General features: G+C 56.1%; 9 protein-coding genes across 9 annotated transcripts; 6 read left to right on the forward strand and 3 right to left on the reverse strand.

Annotated features, from left to right (window-relative positions):
- Positions 1–376: 376 nt before the first annotated feature.
- PHYSODRAFT_554633 (hypothetical protein) lies at positions 377–2503 on the forward strand (the record flags this gene model as incomplete). Its single annotated transcript, XM_009521466.1, has 1 exon — positions 377–2503. One exon carries the CDS (start codon positions 377–379, stop codon positions 2501–2503), a length of 2127 nt encoding a protein of 708 aa, XP_009519761.1.
- Positions 2504–3353: 850 nt separating this feature from the next.
- On the forward strand, positions 3354–5450 carry PHYSODRAFT_260235 (hypothetical protein; the record flags this gene model as incomplete). Its single annotated transcript, XM_009521467.1, has 1 exon — positions 3354–5450. The coding sequence occupies one exon, from the start codon at positions 3354–3356 to the stop codon at positions 5448–5450; it is 2097 nt and encodes a 698-aa protein (XP_009519762.1).
- Positions 5451–5808: 358 nt separating this feature from the next.
- On the forward strand, positions 5809–7963 carry PHYSODRAFT_260309 (hypothetical protein; the record flags this gene model as incomplete). The annotated part of the gene is made up of 4 exons (XM_009521468.1): positions 5809–6262; positions 6468–6579; positions 6773–7052; positions 7232–7963. The coding sequence occupies 4 exons, from the start codon at positions 5809–5811 to the stop codon at positions 7961–7963; spliced, it is 1578 nt and encodes a 525-aa protein (XP_009519763.1).
- A 370-nt stretch (positions 7964–8333) lies between these two features.
- Positions 8334–10298, forward strand: PHYSODRAFT_260168 (hypothetical protein; the record flags this gene model as incomplete). Its single annotated transcript, XM_009521469.1, has 1 exon — positions 8334–10298. The coding sequence occupies one exon, from the start codon at positions 8334–8336 to the stop codon at positions 10296–10298; it is 1965 nt and encodes a 654-aa protein (XP_009519764.1).
- A 121-nt stretch (positions 10299–10419) lies between these two features.
- PHYSODRAFT_311437 (hypothetical protein) lies at positions 10420–11190 on the reverse strand (the record flags this gene model as incomplete). Its single annotated transcript, XM_009521470.1, has 1 exon — positions 10420–11190. The coding sequence occupies one exon, from the start codon at positions 11188–11190 to the stop codon at positions 10420–10422; it is 771 nt and encodes a 256-aa protein (XP_009519765.1).
- Positions 11191–11857: 667 nt separating this feature from the next.
- On the forward strand, positions 11858–13549 carry PHYSODRAFT_260187 (hypothetical protein; the record flags this gene model as incomplete). The annotated part of the gene is made up of 1 exon (XM_009521471.1): positions 11858–13549. One exon carries the CDS (start codon positions 11858–11860, stop codon positions 13547–13549), a length of 1692 nt encoding a protein of 563 aa, XP_009519766.1.
- A 729-nt stretch (positions 13550–14278) lies between these two features.
- PHYSODRAFT_325594 (hypothetical protein) lies at positions 14279–14800 on the forward strand (the record flags this gene model as incomplete). Its single annotated transcript, XM_009521472.1, has 1 exon — positions 14279–14800. The coding sequence occupies one exon, from the start codon at positions 14279–14281 to the stop codon at positions 14798–14800; it is 522 nt and encodes a 173-aa protein (XP_009519767.1).
- Positions 14801–14944: 144 nt separating this feature from the next.
- On the reverse strand, positions 14945–16162 carry PHYSODRAFT_260141 (hypothetical protein; the record flags this gene model as incomplete). Its single annotated transcript, XM_009521473.1, has 1 exon — positions 14945–16162. One exon carries the CDS (start codon positions 16160–16162, stop codon positions 14945–14947), a length of 1218 nt encoding a protein of 405 aa, XP_009519768.1.
- Positions 16163–17016: 854 nt separating this feature from the next.
- On the reverse strand, positions 17017–18240 carry PHYSODRAFT_487842 (hypothetical protein; the record flags this gene model as incomplete). The annotated part of the gene is made up of 3 exons (XM_009521474.1): positions 17017–17409; positions 17467–18079; positions 18161–18240. 3 exons carry the CDS (start codon positions 18238–18240, stop codon positions 17017–17019), a joined length of 1086 nt encoding a protein of 361 aa, XP_009519769.1.
- Positions 18241–19769: the final 1529 nt, after the last annotated feature.

The raw sequence follows: 19769 nt of genomic DNA on the forward strand, positions 1-19769 counted from the left end.
CATTGCGTGCTTCGTACAAATGGAGACACTCTACCTAATCCAACAGCCATCCTTGAAGGACTTCGGATGGTCCAATGTGCTTCTACCCGTGGATAAATCCCTACAGGTGAGTGCTTAATTTGTGTGTCTCCTATTACTAGTAGTGTGACCGGGGACGCCTTAACATTCGGAGGCTCGGCTGGCAGGCACCACACGGAGTGGCGATCGCCTGTGGTCACTCCGAGCAGCCAGGAGCCCGTCTTCACTCCAACTTGTGTGGCTCACTGCCACGAGCGACCGAGCCTTTGACATTGCACGATCCCATCTGCTGGAACGACGCTTAATCCCGACGCGAAAGCGAAAGCATGAGTCCCGGTCTCACTTCCAAACGAGCGTCATGGGGGGCGGATCGCTGTTCCAGGTGGGCGAGGCGGTCGAGTTCTGGCGGGTGCTCATTCACTTGAGCATCCTGGCCTTCTGCCTCGTGCTCTTTGAGGCTCTACTGCACCATGTGGAGCACAAGCTCTCTCGGCACGACAAGTACCAGCACATGCTCCGGAAGGCGTATCGTGAGCTCATGATCCTGGGATTGTTGAGTCTCGGCCTCAAACTACTCAAGGAGGTGCCCGGGATCCACGCCGACAGCAAGACCATGCTGGCCTTCCAGGTGGCCGACCTGGCCATCTTCATCCTGGCGCTCGCGCTCATCTTGCAAGCCATCATCGTCTTCTCGCAGCTCCGCAAGCACAACAAGGTGGCGGATCGCACGGAGTTGATCACCGCGCAGGACCTGGTGGACGCCTTGAGTCCTCCCGCTGGAACTCCGCCAACTTCAGGACCCGTTCACGGCGGTGGGGGGTCCTCCTGTTGGCCACGCAAGACTACGGGCGCAGCGTTCGACAAGGAGGTGGTAGAACGGAGACTACTCCGCCACCTCTTTCTTCGGCGATTCGGACTACCGCAGCTCTTCCCGTTTTCCAAGTACCTGCGTCGAGCGCAAGCGAACCAGATCTCGCACATGATCGAGGTAGAACCGTCCATGTGGGTGCTTCTACTCGCTGTGGCATGGGGGATCTGCGGTTTCGTTGCGATGCTCGACGAGTGGGATGTCGATCTACCCGAAAGTCACGAACTGGTCGAAACGTTGATGATCTTCGGGTGGCTCTTGTTGGTGGTCCACGTCGTAGTGATGCTCTACTTCCGCTGGAGTCTTCGACAGCTCCTGGACGCTGCAGGCTACAGCGACAACGAGGCCATCCTGGTGGATAATCTACGCGCGATCGCCGAGGAGGAGGCTCTGGCCTGGCAGAACGAAGCTGCGGATACAGCCCTGGACACGATGAACCGCGTGCAAGAGGAACTGGAGGAGATCGAAGACCGCAGAAACGCTGAGCGCCACGTTCTACTGCGCAAAGACGTCGGGCTGCAGCTCGTCGCGACGTGTTGCCGCAACATGAACCAGATCGGCGTCGCTAAGCTGCGCACCGGCCGAGTTCCCAGCGGCGTGCAGCCCGGGACGCCGCACATCAACATCCGCTTCTTCTCGCGCAAGGCGTGGCACGTGACCGTTATGTTCCTGCTCATTCTCAACGGCTTCTTCATCGCTCTGCTTGTGCAGTGCGCCGTGTACGACCTGGACGACATCTACGAGGACTTTGGCCTGCTCCCCGCCATCTTGGTGCCGCTCCCGTTGATTCTCAACACGTTCGTGTTCCAGCAGCGCATGTTCCGCCACTTCGTCATCGTCTGCAGCGTGCTGCGCGTGGATTCCAACACGCTGGGCGAGGTGGTGAACCACTTCAGCGAGATCGTCGAGATGCGCACCGAGTTCGGCTCCTCACTGCTCGAATGCCTCAAGGAAGGAGACTACACCATCGTGGATCTGAGGAGGGAGCTGCACGCCTACGACCCCAAGCAGACGGGATTGATCGACGTGGACACTCTTCGCTACGTCTTGGCCTCGTTCGGGTTCCGCTTGACGCGCTTCCGATTCAACAGTGTCGCCATGATGTTGTTCGAGCTGAATGGGACCAGAGTCGAGTACGGGCAACTGTTTCGACTGCTGATGCTGGCTCAGAACGAGCACCAGTCCGAATTGGCGGGAAGCCAAGTGAGGCGCCAGCACCCGCTCTTGCAACGCAGTCAGACGTCATTGGACGATGGTGGCCGAGGCAGCTTACGTGCGAACCATGTAGCAGCCCCCACTACCGGACGGCAGGTGCCCCTACTGTCTCAACCGAGTCTGGGGTCGGAACCAAGGCCGAGTGACTTCGTCAACGTCAGTCATGGACCAGGTGGGTTGCCGCCGATGCGGCCGGTGTCAGTGAGCGCAGCGTCCGACACGAACGCGAATGTGAAGACGGAGAACGGCACGCGCCCGCGTCCTCCTATGCTGGAGCGCAGCTACACGCACCAGTTCGCTGGCTCGAGCTCTCGGGCGCTTCACGACATGTTTAACATCCGAAGAGTATCGGCCTCTCAGTCCGACACGGTGCCCTCCGACACTGTGTACACCGTGCTGTAGGCAAGTACCTAGAACTTAGCGATATGATATAAAGTCTTGCCTTCGAGCACGTAAATTCAAAGTTTGAAGGCGACTGCTATGGTGTAGGTTGGTAAGAAAAATGTGGTCGACTCAAACGACTCCAGACTTGCTTACCACCCGCCTGTTGACACTGAGTCTATAGCAGGCTGCAGGATAGCCTTCATCCCCCTTGGTTTGGCAATCGTGCTCACTATAATACATCGTGTTTTCTCTCTGATGCAAACACGCAGTTGGCGAGGTTGGCCGACTCGAGTTGATTACCAGCTTGCGTACTGGAGCAAAATTTATCACTGATCGACCGACGCGAACGCACCATTGACCCAGCACCAAGCAAGAAGATAAGCAAGAGCCAAAGATATGAGGATGCGTGCGCTTCCTTTTCAGCGCTTTTGATTTCTACAGTTTTTACCATTCTTGAAGTGCCTTTGTCGTAAAGTGTACTGTCTGTTTACGGTCAAAAAGGGTGGTAGAACCATCTTATCGTGGGTCGAGGTCGCTGGATCAGTGAATACCACGCCGTGGTGACCACGGACACAACACTTTCGCATTCGATCATCTTGCTCTTCGTCCTAGCCAACGTGTGGATAGCCCTCCCTTCGTGCAATGTAGTGTCCTGAGAAGGGCGGCGGCTTCCATTGTGCAGTCCGGCAGATAGTCTATCCTCGTCCTGAGCGGATAGGAGCTCAAACTTTTGTGGTCAACTAGGCCAAACATACGCTGACACCCTGTGCACTGCGCCATCCGGTGAGCGATATGTTTAATCAAGGCCATGAACTCGCCTCTGTAATGGTTCGTCTCCTACCTAGGTAGTCACTTCAGAACAAGCGAGATGGGGGGCGGATCGCTGTTCCAGGTCGGCAACACGGTCGAGTTCTGGCGGGTGCTCGTGCACTTGAGCGTCCTGGCCTTCTGTCTGGTTATCTTTGAAGCCGCGCTGCACCACGTGGAGCACAAACTCGCGCGTTATGACAAGTATCAGCAAATGCTTCGAAAGGGCTACAGAGAGCTCATGATCCTGGGCTTGCTCAGCCTCGGACTGAAGGTCATCAAGGAGATCCCGGGCATTCAGGCCGACAGCAAGACGATGCTGGCGTTCCAGGTGGCCGACCTCTCCATCTTCATCCTGGCGCTTGCTCTCATTTTCCAGGCGATCACCATCTTCTCGCAGCTCCGCAAGCACAACAACATGGGCGATCGCACGGAGCTCATCACGGCTCAAGATCTGGTCGACTCGATGAATCCGTCGCCACTCGCAGCGTCAACAGCTTCAGGGATCAGACGCTCTTCCTGGTACCTTTGGCCGCAAGAAACTAAATCGTACGGCATGGAGGTGGTGGAACAGCGACTGCTTCGACACCTCTTCCTTCGGCGCTTCGGACTGCCTCAGCTCTTCCCGTTCTCAAAGTACCTGCGTCGAGCTCAAGCCAACCAGATCTCGCACATGATCGAGGTAGAACCGTCCACGTGGGTGCTTCTACTCGCTGTGGCATGGGGGATCTGCGGTTTCGTTACTATACTGGAAGACCTCATCGAAGACCTGCCCGAGAGTCGAGACCTCGTCGAAGTGTTCGTGGCTTTTGCGTGGATTCTAGTCGGACTTCATGTTGCAGTCTTACTCTACTTCCGGACGTGCATCCGGCAGATTCTCTTAGCTGCGGGCTACAGTGACGACAGGGATAAACTGATTGATAACCTCGAATCGATCGCCCAAGACGAAGCCGTTGCGTGGCGCAACGAAGCTGCCGACAGCGCGTTGGACGCCATGAACCGCGTCCAAGAAGAGCTCGAAGAGGCTGAAGATAACCGCAATTCGCAGCGTCACGCGCTACTTCGGCATGACACGGGGCTCCAGCTACTGGTAACCTGTTATCGTAACGTCAGGCGTGTGGGTGTTGTTGCCAAGCCCCGAGGAACCATCGGCGTGCAGCCAGAGTCGCCGGACCTCAACATCCTATACTTCTCTCGCAAGACCTGGCACGTGGTGGTCATTTTCCTATTAATGGTTAATGGATTCTTCATCGCGCTGCTGATCCAGTGTGCGGTGTACGACTTGGACGAAGTGTACGGAGACTTCGGCTTGATCCCGGCCATCATGGTCCCGCTCCCCGTGCTCTTGAACACTTTTGTGCTCCAGCAGCGCATGTTCCGCTACTTCGTGGCGGTTTGCAGCATCATCCGCGCGGACGCCGGCACCATGGGGGAAGTCGTGAACCACTTCAGTGAGATCGTGGAGCTGCGGTCCGAGTTCGCGGCTACGCTGCTGGAGCGCTTGAGGCAAGAAGACTGCTCGGTCCTCGACTTACGCGCCGAGCTGGACGCCTACGACCCGCACAAGACCGGCATGATTGACGTGGATCAGCTCCGGTATATCCTCTCTGCGTTCGGCTACCGACTTACGCGGTTCCGATTCAACAGCGTCGCGATGCTGTTGTTTGAACTAAGTGGCACAAAGGTTGAGTACGGCCAGCTCCTTCGACTGCTGATGGTTTGTCAGGCCGAATCTCCCCGTGTAAGTGCTCAAGGGAACCAACGGCGCCAGCATCCGCTTCTACGCCAAAGCATCATGTCGTTCAACGACAACGCGCGAAGCTTCCGCTCGGACAGGATGACGACGCTATCTGCCCAACAAAGACCGCTACTGGCACGGACCAGCATGGGCTCGGACACGAGAGCGAGCGACTTCGTGGTGTTAACCACGCCTACGTTGCCACCGATGAGTCGAAGGTCCATTAACGCTGCGTCCGACCCACAAGCTAACATGAAGCAGAGCAACGGAGTTCGCCCACGCAACCCCGTGCTGGACCGCAGCCACTCGCACCAGTTTCCTAGCTCGACGTCGAGAACACTCCACGACATGTTCAACATTCAGAGGGCTTCGGACTCCCGGATACAGACAGCCTCCGACGACGCGTACACAGTACTGTAAACTACAGTAGATCTCCACACCCTCAATTATGAAGCTTATCGCTCAACTCAAACAGTTTTGGATACTGATATTCATTCCAATGTTCCAGCAACTACTAAAAATTAAAGTATTTGCTTGATTAAAAAAAGTATTTTAAATTTATATACTAAATTAATTAACAAAAAAATCAATATTATCAATTGAAGCTGGTTTAATTGCATATATTTTAACTTTTATTTATTGCATATATTTTAACTTTTATCTACACTTGCTATGCGATTTTAAATCCTGCTACGACTGAACTATGGCGGGAATGTAGACGGAAGACACTGAGAACACCCCGCAGACCAATGGCTTGGCTCATTTAACAATCTACACTATGGCGGGCAGTTCTCTCTTCAAAGTCGACGACGACGTGGAATTCTGGCGGGTGCTCATCCACTTGAGCGTCTTGGCGCTGTGTCTGCTGGTGTTCGAGCGCGTGCTTCATCGTTTCGAGCACCACCTCACCCGACACGACAAGTATCGCCACATGCTGCGGAAGGTACAGCGAGCTCATGATCCTGGGCTTGATCAGCCTCATCCTCAAGTGATCAAGGAGGTCACGACCGTCGACGGGTACAGCAAGACCATGACCGCGTTCCAGGTCGCAGACCTCATTATCTTCGTCCTAGCGATCGCCCTCGTCCTGCAGGCGGTCTGCATCTTCTTGCAGCTGCGCAATCACAGTCGGCGTACGGACCGAGTCGAGCTGATCTCGACGCAAGATCTGGTCAACAAGCTGCGTTCTACGCAGCAAGGTGGTGATTCTACTGCGTGGCTGTGCTCGGCGAGTAAGGAGCTGTCTCTACCGGAGACTGTCAAGTACCGGCTGCTGCGTCACCATTTTCTCGTGCGCCTCGAGCTTCCCCAACTTTTTTCCGTTTTCCAAGTACATTCGACGAGCTCAAGCGCACCAGATCTCGGACTTGATCGAGGTGGAGCCGTCCATGTGGACTCTACTGCTTCTCGTCGCCTGGGCGATGTGTGGTATGCTAGGGATTTCCCACAAAGTTGGCTACAAAGTCGACTACGAACTCGCCAAGGTCTTCATGGTGCTCGCGTGGCTGTTGTTCGTGCTGCACATGGTGGCGTTGGGCTACTTCCGCTCGTGCGTAGCTCAGATTTTAGCGGCGGCAGGCTACAGCAACGACCGAACAGTTCTCATAGCGAAACTAGAAGCTATCGCGGATAGAGAGGCAAAAGCCTGGCAGAAACGAAGCAGCAGACAGCGCGTTGAGTGCAATTGATGAAGCTCACAGGCGGCAGGAAGAGCTCGAACACGAGTAGAACGCGTCTCGAAGCAAGGGTCTGCGTAACTTCTTCCGGACCGAGCCCGACGCCGTACAAGACGTGGAGCCTCGTGTTCATTTCCGCCTCTCACCCAAGATCTGGCACGCCATGGTCATCTTCCTCATGGTTCTGAATGGGTTTTACGTCGCGTTGTTCCTGCAGTGCGCTCTGCACGACCTGGACGAGATCTACGATGAGCTTGGGTGGGTCGCGGCCGTCATCGTCCCGCTTCTTATCACGTTGAACGTTCTGGTACTGCAGCAGCAAATATTCCGCGACTACATGCTGAGCGTTAGCATCCGTCAGTTGGATACCGACACACTGGGCGATGTTCTAATGCACTTTACCGAGACCATCGAGCTGGGCGCCGAGTTGCGACCTCCGCGCTGCAACATCTTAAAGACGGCGGACGCACTATCGCCGATTTGAATGCTGCGATCAAAGATCACGACCTGAACGAGACGGGCTAGGCCGACGTGAGCAAACTTCACGCTGTCCTCGAGTCGTTCGGCTACCGTTTGAGTCGGTTCCGGTTCAACAGCGTCGTCCAGCTCCTCTTTGAGCTGCAGGGCGCGGAGGTGGAGTACCGACAACTGATCCAGCTCTTGACACTCGTGCAGGCGAGCCAGGACGAGAGCGAGCGCTTTGGCGGTGGCGGGTACCCACTCATCCAGCAGAGCTCGATGCCGTTTGGAGACGATCGTATTCACGATGGCGCGCGCCCGAACTTCACCAGAGCCTTCTCTTCCACTCGCCACATTGCGCTGTTGACGGAATTATATCCCAACACCACCATTGCCCCGAATAGCAGCATGGCCGGCAGTCTGCTCCCTCTCCGTCGTCTGGAGCTTCGTCGATCCGGAGTTCACCACCTCGATGCGTCCCTTCAACACCTTGTTCACCCTTGTCCTTCACTTCCGTCTCACCATACGTCGTTCCAGCGCTCACCACTGCAGCAGTCCAGCTCCGTGTCGGACTTTGGGCAATGCGACTTCGCTTACGCTAAGGCCACTACCCCAAGACAGCAGCACAAAATGCCGACGATTAATGACAGCCCGAATAACCAAAGGTGCGACCAACGCCCGATGCTGCAGCGGCGCCAGTTCACAAGGTCCAGCTCGAGGATGCTGCACGGCATGTTCAACATCCGACACTTATCTCAATCGATTGAGGAATCCGCGGACAGTGAGCCCATAGTGTAGCGTTCGGTGCTTGTTCCTGTAGTACAATGCCAGTATGTTTGATCGTGATAAACGTTGCTCCATGCACAAACTCCGTGCAGTTTTGCTGTCTTTTGTCGATCGAGTTTCAGAAGAATCACTGATTCGTCGACGCCTTGGAGTGCATAACTTCTTGCGTAAGTCACGTCTTTCTTTAAGCAAAGTGCTCGTTGCTACTGGACGTATCGCCCCCACAACGCCACGTCCGTTATGCTTACTTACGCCCGTCGTTAAGATCAAAGATCCTTCTGCTCTTTGTTGCAACACCATTGAAACGGGTTCCTCAACATCGTCGATAACACCCGCGTCACGCTTTCGGGATCTCGTCCTCACTTCTCAACGTTCATTCGAGATGGCGGGCGCGTCGCTCTTCCAAGTCGGTGGCAACGTCGAATTCTGGCGGGTGCTGGTACATCTGAGCATCTTGGCGGTGTTTCTGCTGGGCTTCGAGGCCGCGCTTCACCACCTTGAGCACAAACTGGCGCGATACGACAAGTACCATGTAATGCTGCAGAAGGTCTACAGGGAGTTGATGGTGCTGGGCTTGATCAGTCTCGTTCTCAAGGTGCTCAAGGAGGTGGCGCCTGTCGACAGCTACAGCAAACCCATGATCGCCTTCCAGGTCGCGGATCTCATCATCTTCGGCCTGGCGATCGCTCTCATCCTGCAGTCGATTTGTATCCTCTTGCAGTTGCGAAGACGCAGTTCGAAGGCTGACCGAGCAGAGTTGATCTCAACGCAAGATCTGGTACAATTTCTAGAAAATGGAGATACTCCGAGCCACATGCTGCTACCTGCAACTCGAGTTCCGCGGGTTTGTTGCAGCAAAGGCGAGACAATGGACGAGGATATGGTGAAACATCGTCTACTACGTCAACTCTTCCTCCACCGCTTCGGCCTTCCCGAACTTTTCCCCTTCTCAAAGTACATTCGTCGAGCCCAAGCGAACCAAATCTCATCTATGATCGAAGTGGAGCCTTCCATGTGGGTTTTGTTGCTTCTCGTGGCGTGGGGGATCTGTGGGCTGGCGGAGCTTATTGATGGCATCACGCTTATCAAGCTTCTGGTGATCTTTTCGTGGATATTAGTGCTGCTTCACGTCGTGATGCTGGGCTACTTGAGGTCATGCGTACTCCAGCTCTTCGATCTCGCGGGCTATAGCAAAGACCGGTTCGCTCTGGTTACTAACCTCGCTGCAGTTGCCGAGCGAGAAGCCAATGTCTGGGAGAGTATGTCTGCCCACGACGCTATTGAGACGATGAACCAAGTACTCGATATCCACGAAGAGGCCGAACACGACCGAAAGTCAACGACAGGGGTCGCCGCTACGCTGTGGCGTAAAGTTTCGTTTGGACCGTCTCGAGACAGCGACGCGCTCGCTGGAATCTACATTCGCTTCTTCTCGCGGAGGTTTTGGCAAGCTGCAGTCACTTTTGCTATGAGTTTGAATGGGTTCTTCATCGCGCTGTTCGTGCAGTGCTCGCTGTACAACCTGGATGAAATCCACCGACAGCTCGGTCTGGTCGCTGCTATCATGGTCCCGTTGCCAATGCTGATCAATGCCTTGGTACTCCAGCAGTACAAATTCAGCGACTTTGTGCTCGTTTGTAGCGTGCTTCGGATTGATACCACCGCGCTTGGAGACGTGATTCGGCACTTTAGCGAGACGATCGAGATGCAATCCGAGTTTGCAGCATCATTGGTGCAGTGCCTAAAGGAAGGCGGACTCTCGATAGAGTATTTGGAGGCGGTGATTCAGTCTCATGACCACGAAATGTCCGGGTTCATCGAAGTGGACAAGCTTCGCGCGGTCTTGGCTTCCGTCGGCTTCAGTGTGACCCGGTTCCGGTTGAACAGTATAGTCAAGTTGCTCTTTGAGCTCAAGGGGACTAGCGTCGAGTACGCGCAGCTCTTTCAGCTCTTGGCGATCGTTGAGCAAGAGCGTGAGGAAATCGCGCAGCGCCGTGGCCGAGAGTATCCGGAAATTCACGGGAGTGACGTCTCCTTTGACACGGGGATTCACGAAGCCCGGGAAAGTTCGATTAGCGCGCGCGACTCGGCGTCAACGCAGCCGCTTTCTCTGTTGACGCAGTCGAGTCTCGCGTCGGGTCTTGGGTGCAGCAACTTCGCCTACGCTAAGGCCGGTACCCCTGTCGTACGTCGAGGCACGTCACTGAACTTCCACAGTGTCCAAATGAACTCGAAGAGTGAACTCGAAGGCAGACAACCGATGCTGCAGAGAAGCTATTCGCAGCAGTTCGCTGGCTCGAGCGCTCGAGTGCTGCGTGATATGTACAACGTTAAGCCTTACGTGTGAAGAAAAACAACAAAACGCTAATATAAAGAATAAATGTCATTGACGAGTCATACTGCGGTCGTATAGCACTCTTCGCCAGCGAGAAAATAATAACAAGAACTCAAGGCGTAACACGCATCCATCAAGCGTGAAGTGCGTCGAAGAAGTCGTACAGTACCGCCGTCACTTCGTTCTGTACTGCACAAGTCGACGCGCTCTTGATCACCCCCTTGCCGCCAAGAGGAGCGAGTCGGGGTGCAAGTTGCACGCCCTTGTCTTCGTTCGGGGTCGTCACCACGCGACTCACCGTGCTCTTCCCCGTCGCGAACGCCACCAATGTGGCCATGTGCATCGCCATCACCTGTTTACGGAGCACCGTCTCGCCCATATTCAAGACGTTCACGAGCGGATCCCGCACCCAGTGCGAGCAGAGGTAACCGCGCAGCTCGGAGCAGAACTCGCAGTCTGGAGCGCAGTCTTTCTCGGAGTTTTCGACGCAGAAGGTCAAGATGCGTCCGAGTTGCTTCACGTCATGGAACGTCGTGGTTAGCTCCAGTCCCTTCACCGCCGCGTTATTCGGCACGAAGATGCCGACCTGTTCACGAGGCGCCTCGCTCCGTAGCGACAGCTTCCAAGTGATGACGAGCTCGTTCTTCTTGTCCCGCGTGGCGTCCAGCACGACGACGTCAACGACGCGTTGCAGTTGGTGACGGCGGTCGAGAATTTCGTCCAGTGGCAATGGACCCGACAGCAACGAGGCGGCGCAGGAGGCTGAAGCCAAGCTCCGAGGTAGAGTGGAGGTGGTGGTGGAATTCCGGCCCATGAGTCTGTCGAGCAGACCTCGGAACGGGGAGGCGGTTGGCTGGTGGAGCTTCGTGGCGAGAATGGGTCTTGAGCTGGCAATGCTGGTCATGGCGCTATTTGAAGAATGAGGGCTCGAGGAGAAGAAGGCTGTCATGCTGTTGCTGGTCGATACTTCCGGTGCGGAGCTCCTCACTTGGCGTGATGTGATGAGGTGCCGCGCACAGGTTGGTGACAATGTGTGTACCACGAATCAGCGAATGGGAAGTGGCATTAAGGCTGGAACCACATAATCGGGCGAGCTAATCTCAACATGGCATTCGATGAGCTCCACTCGCGACAGCAGCGGTCAAGTAAGGTATGAATGGCGGCGAGCTTCAAGCTTGGCGACTCGAATGTACATGTATGCTGGGGTCCACAGTCATCGCTTCGGTGAAGCCTTTTGCGAAGTGTAGCCATCTTGATTGCGGCAACATAACACGACGTTGCGGCAATGTGACAGGTTGCCTTCAACCTCGGTCGATGCTTTTCGTTCTACCGCATCGCCAGCGTAACCGGCGGATCGCAGTTGATGATCCATGCGTCGTCGTTAAGGAACAGGAGCTTGATTAAATCTCGGCATCTGCTGTATCCAGCAGCAGCCTACATACTGAACAGTGAGTATTACGCTGGTTCGAAGGCCCCCAACACGTTCATAATCGCCGTGGTGTGCCAGTAGATTAATAAGCGACTAACGCCGCCCTAAAGCTCACTCTCCGATTTCCAGCCAACTGGTCACCATGGCCGGTGGCTCCGTCTTCCGAGTGGGCGAAGACGTCGAGCTGTTCCGCGTGTTGGTGCTCTTGAGCGCCCTGGCGACCTGCTTACTGGTGTTCGAGGCCGCGTTGCACCACTTGGAGCACCACCTCGCGCGCCACGACAAGTACCAGCACATGCTCAAGAAAGTCTACCGCGAGCTCATGATCCTCGGGCTGCTGAGCTTCATCATCAAGATGCTGACGGAGGTGGGCGGCATCGACGGCTACAGCGGCACCATGCTGGCCTTCCAGGTGGCCGACCTCATCATCTTCATCCTGGCCATCGCGCTCGTGCTCCAGGCCATTTGGGTCCTGGTCCTGCTGCGAGGCCACAACAAAAGAATCGACCGGGCGGAGCTCATCACGACGCAAGACCTGGTCGACGTGCTCAATTTCTCGCAGAATGGGATCTCTTCTCGCTGCTGTTGGGGAGGTAAGGCACCGAATGAGGACCTTTTCAAGGACGAAATCGTGCGCCATCGTCTGCTACGGCACTTGTTCCCCCGCCGCTTCGGTCTCCCTCAGCTGTTTCCCTTCTCCAAGTACTTGAGGCGAGCTCAGGCCAACAGCATCGTGCACATGATCGAAGTGGAGCCGTCCATGTGGCTGCTGCTGCTCGGGATGGCCTGGGCCTTCTCCGCTGTCGTCCAGATCCTCGATGACTTTGAGGTGGAGGTGCGGTACGAGCTCATTGAGACGTTGATGGCGTTTGCGTGGGTCTTGGTGCTGCTCCACGTGCTGGTTCTGCTCTACTTCCGGTGGTGTGTGCGTCGCCTGTTGGCCATCGCCGGATACAGCAAGGAGAAGGCCGTTCTGGCGGAAAACCTCAACGCAGTCGCAGAGCAAGAGGCGAGTGCCTGGCAGAGTGAAGCGGCCGACAGTGCGCTGGATAACATGAACCGAATCCACGCAGAACATGAAGAGCTGGAGCACGAACACAAGGCGGAGCACCGTGGAATACTCAGGAGTGACGCAGGACTTCAACTGGTTGCGAGCTGCCTGCGCAACGTCCCGCGTATATTGTGCAAGAAGCGCTCAGTGTCAGGGCCAGGCGGTGTGCAGCCTGGCTCGCCCGATGTCTCGCTTCAGGGCTTTTCTCGGAAGATCTGGCACGTTGTGGTCATGTTCATGACGATCCTCAACGGATTCTTCGTCGCGCTGATGGTCCAGGGCGCGGTGTACAGCTTTGACGAGATCAACGACAAGGTGGGGATAATTCCCGTGATCCTGATCCCGCTGCCGCTGCTGATCAACGGACTGCTCCTCCAGAAGAGCATTTTCCGTGCCTTTGTGCTGATCTGTAGCGTCATCCGCATCGATGCCGGGACGCTGGGGGAGGTGGTGCACCACTTCAGTGAGATCGTGGAGCTGCGAGCCGAGTTTGCCACCTCGGTGACGCGTTGCTTGAAAGAAGGAGGGGCCACCATCGCGGACTTGAAGAAGGCCCTGCAGTCGTATGACTTGGACAGGACTGGCGTCGTTGATATCGACAGACTTCGCACCGTCTTGGCCTCGTTCGGCTTCCACTTGACTCGATTCCGCTTCAGCAGCGTGGTCAAGCTGCTGTTCGAGCTACAGGGGACGAGGGTGGAGTATGCTCAACTGATACAGTTGGTGACTTTGATCCAGCAGGAGCAGTGTCTTGAGGATGGCCACGCCGGCCAGCACTACTAGTACCCGATGCTTCAGCGGACTATGACCTCGTTCGAGGATACGATGGAGCTCACTCGAGTCGTGTCGGTGCGAGTGCTTCGTCGCGGCATTTGCCGCTACTTGCTCAGTCCAGCCTCGCGCCGGAGCCTGAACCGAGTGACTTTACTGGTACCCATTCCGACGCCTTGACACTACGGCTTCAGACGACAACAGCGCTCGACGATCGATGTTCGAGCGCGGTCTACCGCGTCAATTCGCTAGATCAAGCGCGCGCGCGCTCCACGGTGTGTACAACTTGCGACCTTCGTCGGCAGACGTAACGACAGATAGCACCTACTCGCCACGATAGGATCCCAACACGATGAACAAACTAAGTGAGCTCATAAGCTGTTAGTCACACCCGGCTTAGCGCGACGTATCTCTTGACGAGCTCTATCTATCAAGCGACTCGTTTCTCTAAATGTTGTTGTTGGGTTGTTCAGTAACTTTGCACTTCTGGAGTCTTTGTTGTCGGAACTTCAGGCTTCATAGCTTACGCCAATTGAGCTCCGGACTGCTGCTCTCCGGTTTGACTTGGCTGAAAGGCTTCAAGTGTCCGGAACGAGCGTGAAAATTATACGTCCTCATCGGGAGCAGGTGCTCTCCCGGCCATCACTTTAGATTTTACACCGTTAACGAGCAGGTGACGCTGCGAGTTTATCGACGACAGAATTGTACATGCGAGTGCGCGAAAGAGGACGCGATGCAGACATGGTGAAGGTGGAGATCTTGCTATCAACTTTGGCTGCCGCAGCGTGCACCGCTAGCGTCGGCATCGCGGTCTGGAAGCTCGTGTTGGACCGACCAAAAGACTCAAACGAACTTGCAAGACGGAAGACACCCCGGAATGCTAAAGATGCGGACGCATTTACACCTGAAGTCTGTGGCCAGGAAGAAGAACGAGAGGAAGGAGACAACGAAGGGCGATCCGAAATTCCTGAAACGACCCCAGAATGTCCACGCGCTGAAATAGTGCCGAAGGGAGAACCCCATGGCGAATGGACGAACGAGAATTTGCTGCGCGGTACGACAAATAGCGGCTTGAAACCCGACTGGGAGTCGTCTTCAGACATCAACGAGTGGTCCAGCGTCGCTGACGATGAAGAAGATCGCCAAGTCTTAGATACGCCAAAGAAACCACGGAAACGAGGCTCCTCCTTTCCGCATCACAACACACAGAGGCCTGTGAAGTGGGTCCATATTGGATACGGTCGCTATGAAAAGTGCACATAGTGAACTTTGGTGATCTTTGGGCTGTGAACGCAGCAGCGCTGGACATCATCATGAACAGTAATAAAACGTTATGAATGCTGTAATTGGAATCTTAGCTGTGGGTTGTTTGTTTTCCTTACTTCCTTCGTACCGTCGTCTTCACGGTTAGTACGGGTTGATTTCTGCTTGAATCTCGTCGAGGGTCTTGCCCTTCGTCTCCGGCACGAACTTGAGCGAGAACGCGAGCGTGAGAGCGAGCAGAGCCGCGAACGGCACGAAGATGTAGTCGCCCAGCGCGTTCTGCATGGTGGGGAACACAATTCCGATGATGAAGAGCCCCAGCCAGTTGACCATCGTGGCGATGGACGTCGCCGTCGTGCGCGACTTGGGCGGGAACATCTCGGCTGCGATGAGCCACGGGATCGGGCCCAGGCCGATCTCAAAGAACCAGACGAAGCTCATGACCCCTCCGACGCTGAACATGCTGGCAAACGGCAGCAGATCCATGAGCCCCACCGTCAGGACTCCACTCGATACGAGCATCCCCACCACCGACCAGAGCAGCAACGGCCGACGTCCGGCTGAGTCCATGAGCATCAGCGCCACAATCGTCGCCAGCACATTCACGATGTAAACAAGTGTGATCCCCACCAACGGGTCCTCCAGCCCCGCGTTCTGGAAGAACGAACTGGCGTAGAACATGACGGCGTTGATGCCACTCAACTGCTGCGCGAGTTGCAGCACCACGGCGACAAGCAGAGGCAAGCGGATGCTCCTGTCCCTGAGAACTTCCCCCACACCTTGAACATCTCCCGACTCCCCGGCGTCAGCAGCGGAAATACTGTCGAGTTCGTCGAAAACATCATCAGACTGACGCAGACGGCGTAGAGTCTCCTCCGCTTCCTTGGCCTTGCCATTGTTCAGCAGCCAGCGAGGACTTTCGATCAGCAGCGGAGTCAGGACAAGCTGCAAAGCTCCCAGAATCCCCGCGAGGCCGAACATTAGACGCCAGCCTGGATGAGTGAAGCCTTGACTCTCTCCTGCGAAGCCGAATGCCAGGATATCGGTGGCCAGGATGCCGACGACCATCGCAACTTGGTACGTGGTGCCCAAAGCTCCGCGGAGGTTGGGCGGCGCCAGTTCTCCGAGATACAGCGGCACAATGACCGTGGCTGTACCGGAGGCGATACCCACGAGGAACCGACCGGCGATGAGTATGTAGATGTTGGTCGCGAACGCCATGATGGCCCCCGACAGCAGAAAGACGCACGAGTTGGCCAGCATCGTCTTCTTGCGGCCAAGTTGGGCACTGAGTCGGCCTCCCGCAAGTGAGCCAATCGGTCCACCGACTGCAAAGCCAGAGACGCAGAGGGCCCAAACCATGTCCGAGTGGCCAGGAAACACCACGGCCGGGTTCATCGCCCCCGTCACGGCCGTGTTGTAGCCATACTGGAACGCGTTGATGACTGCTACAAGGCACGAGAACAGCAGCGGGTACGTGTACCCGGGCTCCGAGCCGTCGTCGTCGTCTTCAAGCAGCGTCTGCTTCTCCCCGTGCTGTCAGTCACAACAGAGGTCAGCTATGGCTGTCAAGTTAAAGGAATAATGAGGGATAGACACCAACCTTCTTCACTAGACGTGATAGATTGGCCCAGGAACTGCGTGGACGGAGCTGAGGGAAGTCCCGCTCGCTCCGAAAAGAGCGACGACGCATACCCGCGAGCACGCGGAACGGCAGCTCCTGGTACAGACGCTTCTGCTCCTCGCCGTAGTATTTCAGGTCGTGGACGGTGCTCGCGCGGTCCTTGAGTCCGTCGGCCTTCTTCATGTTCTCCCAGCTGCCGTTCGTGCGGAGCTCGCCCTGCTCCAGGTCACTGCCTGTACTGCCACTGCCGCTACTGCTCGACTTGGTCGAAGCTGGCATCGTCGAGAAGAAGCTGGAGGAAGTGCTGGAAGATCGGTAGTCGGAGTTACGCGGGTGTGAGGTTCGCGGCAAAAGCAGAAGTGAGACTACGGATCGACTAACGCCAGCGACCGCCCGCTAAGCAAAATGGTCGCACATTGGACGCCATGCAGCCATCATCCGACCTGTCACTTCAACTTCACACGTCGCAGATCGCCTTCCAACGCGATCGCAACGAAAAGACCGGCGGAGAATTCTTCATCAACCATAGGAACCACAAAATTTTCAAGACAAGACGATGCATTGCCTCATAGTATCCAGATAGAGCGCTCTCTTACTCGCAGTCGAGCACCACACGTCCGCTCAGCTTACCAGCATGCATGCGGTCGAACACATCCGGCAGATTGGTCAGGGGCTCAACGGTGTACGAGCTCTTGACCTGGCCGTCGGCTGCCATGTCGATGGCCTCGATGGCGTCCTGACGACTGCCAACGTACGAGCCAACGATACGGAACTCCAACGGAATCAGAGGCTCCACTGGCGCCACGACCGCCGTGTCCTTGGGGACACCCACTGCGACGAGAGTGCCGCGCGGACGCAGGAACATCAACGGGTCCTTGTACGCATCCTTGGTTCCAGCAACGACAATGGTGGCGTGAGCTCCGCGGCCGCCAGTCGCAGCTCGAACTTGGTCCACTACGTTGCCGTCCTTGAAGTCGATGAAGTCCTTGATGCCGTACGACTCGATCAGCTTGCGCTTGTCGTCGCCAGTGTCGATGGCCACCACCTTGTAGCCCATGGCCCGCGCGTACTGACAAGCCAAGTGGCCCAGACCGCCACCAGCACCGGGGATCACCACGTACTCACCAGGGGATCCGCCGATCTGCTTGAGCGCCTTGTACACCGTCATGCCGGCACACAGAATAGGAGCTGCCGACGCCAAGTCGAGACTTGTGGGGATCGGCGTCACGTGGTCGGCGAACGACACGCACCACTGCTGGAACGAGCCGTGGCAGGTCAAACCGTGGACGCCCGCTTCTCCGCAGGTGGTCTCGTATCCTTTGCGGCAGTCTTCACAGCCCAGACACGTGTGCGCGAGCCACTTGACGCCCACTGCGTCGCCGATCTTGAGCTTGGTCTTGGTATTGGCGCCGATCGCCGCTACGTATCCGGCGCCTTCGTGCCCGCCGACCATGGGGAACTGCTTGGGGAGCGGAGGACCAAGGCCTTCCCAGACTGACAGGTCCGAATGACAGACGCCCGTGTAGGCCATGCGGACCAGCACCTCGCCGGGTTTGAGCTCTTCGGGCTGCACCACCGGCCAGTCGTGACGGACTTGAAGTGGGGCGTTGTCGGCCTCGTACATGACGGCCGTCTGCGTCTTGGGGATGTCGTAGCTTGGCTGGGACTTGACGGAGAACTGTCGCGACGCTTTGGGCGCGCAACTCATGCATCCGCATTGAAAGCCATGGCCAGACGATAGGCCGACGAACGATTTGCGTGCGAGTTGGGCAGCTCGCTTGGATGGTTTCGCGATGCGGGAGACAACGCGCAGCATGGTCTTAGACTTTGGCTTGGAAGACTCTTGAGCTCTTGGGGGTCGGCAGCGAATTCGACAATGAACCGGTGTTGGGAGGCTTGTCCGACCGAGACGTCGACGATTGTTGGCATCCATCCGACCTCAGCGGCGCACTCAACGCCTGGATGCATCCGTGTAAAGTGCAGAGAAGATTTCCTGCTTGGCACGGCAAAGCTGCATATGGTTTGGCTACGTGCGTGGCAGATTGGCGCCGCAGCGGTTCTGCCTTCCCTTCAACTTGAAGCGTAAGGTCTTCTGCCAGTTTCGTGCCGTTCTTCGAACTTGCTGGCATAACTTTTCATTGAATTGCCCATTCTGAAATCTGATTGGGCCTGCTAAATCTGCGTGTTTAGGCTGAATTTATGTACTTCACGCTGAACCGTGTCTATTTTGCAGGTTTCTTGTTATTGTTTTGAAAAACTTGTTGATTTGGAGTGAGCTGCCAGTTTCCTGCCTCTTTTTGATAGCACTTTCGTATGCTATGCAAATCCTAGGAGGATCATCACGGAAATTGAAAGTGACGCTGGATAAATCAACCAAGAGACTACGAGAGTTTAACAAGGAGAAGATGCTAATTGGCTAAAACAAGTAGGCACAGAACTGGTTGTAGGCACGCAACTGGCACTTTACCTTATCAAAAACAGCTCGTGACTCGGTGAGAGACGACAAGCTTGCATTAATTCGTTCTTGACAGTCTCCACTTTCCATCTTAACGTGTAGGAGCAGAGAATACTTACTCGCAGTCGAGCACGGTGCGACCGAAGAGCGTGCCGGCTTTCATGCTTGAAGACATCGGGCAGGTTGGTGAGTGGCTCAACGTTGTAGAACGTCTCCACCGCTCCATCCGCTGCGATGTTCACCGTCTCGATCGAGTCTTGGCGGTTGCCCACGTTCGTACCAATGATGCGGTGCGCGAACGCCGCGGTGGCCTCAACTGAAACAGGCACCACGCCGCCCTTGGGCACGCCCACCATCAGCACCGTACCATGGGGGCGAATGTACTGCAAGGCGTCGATGTACGACGACTCCGTGTCGGCACAACGGACGCGCAGTGAGCGCCGCGCCCCGTGATGGCCTTGACCTGCGCCACCACGTCGCCGTCCTTAAAGTCGATGAAGTGCTTGACTGCGTAGCCCTCCAGTAGCTTGCGCTTGTCTGCCCCTGAGTCGATAGCGATCACCTTGTAGCCCATCGTACGCGCGTACTGGCAGGCCAAGTGGCCGAGGCCGCCGCCTGCTCCAGGGATCACGACGTACTCACCCGGGACTTCATTGATCTCCTTGAAAGCAGAGTACACCGTCACACCGGCACACAGCAACGCTGCGGCCGCGGCCATGTCGTAACCCCTTGGGATCGGCGTGACATGGTCCGCGTACGACACGCACCACTGCTGGAAGGACCCGTCCACCGTGTAAGGTCTTCTGCCAGTTTCGTGCCGTCCTTCGAACTTGCGGACTTGCTGTGGCATAACTTTTCATTGAATTGCCCATTCTGAAATCTGATTGCAC

This window comes from Phytophthora sojae (genome assembly GCF_000149755.1).
Source record: "Phytophthora sojae unplaced genomic scaffold PHYSOscaffold_2, whole genome shotgun sequence".
Taxonomy (NCBI): Eukaryota; Oomycota; class Peronosporomycetes; order Peronosporales; family Peronosporaceae; genus Phytophthora; species Phytophthora sojae.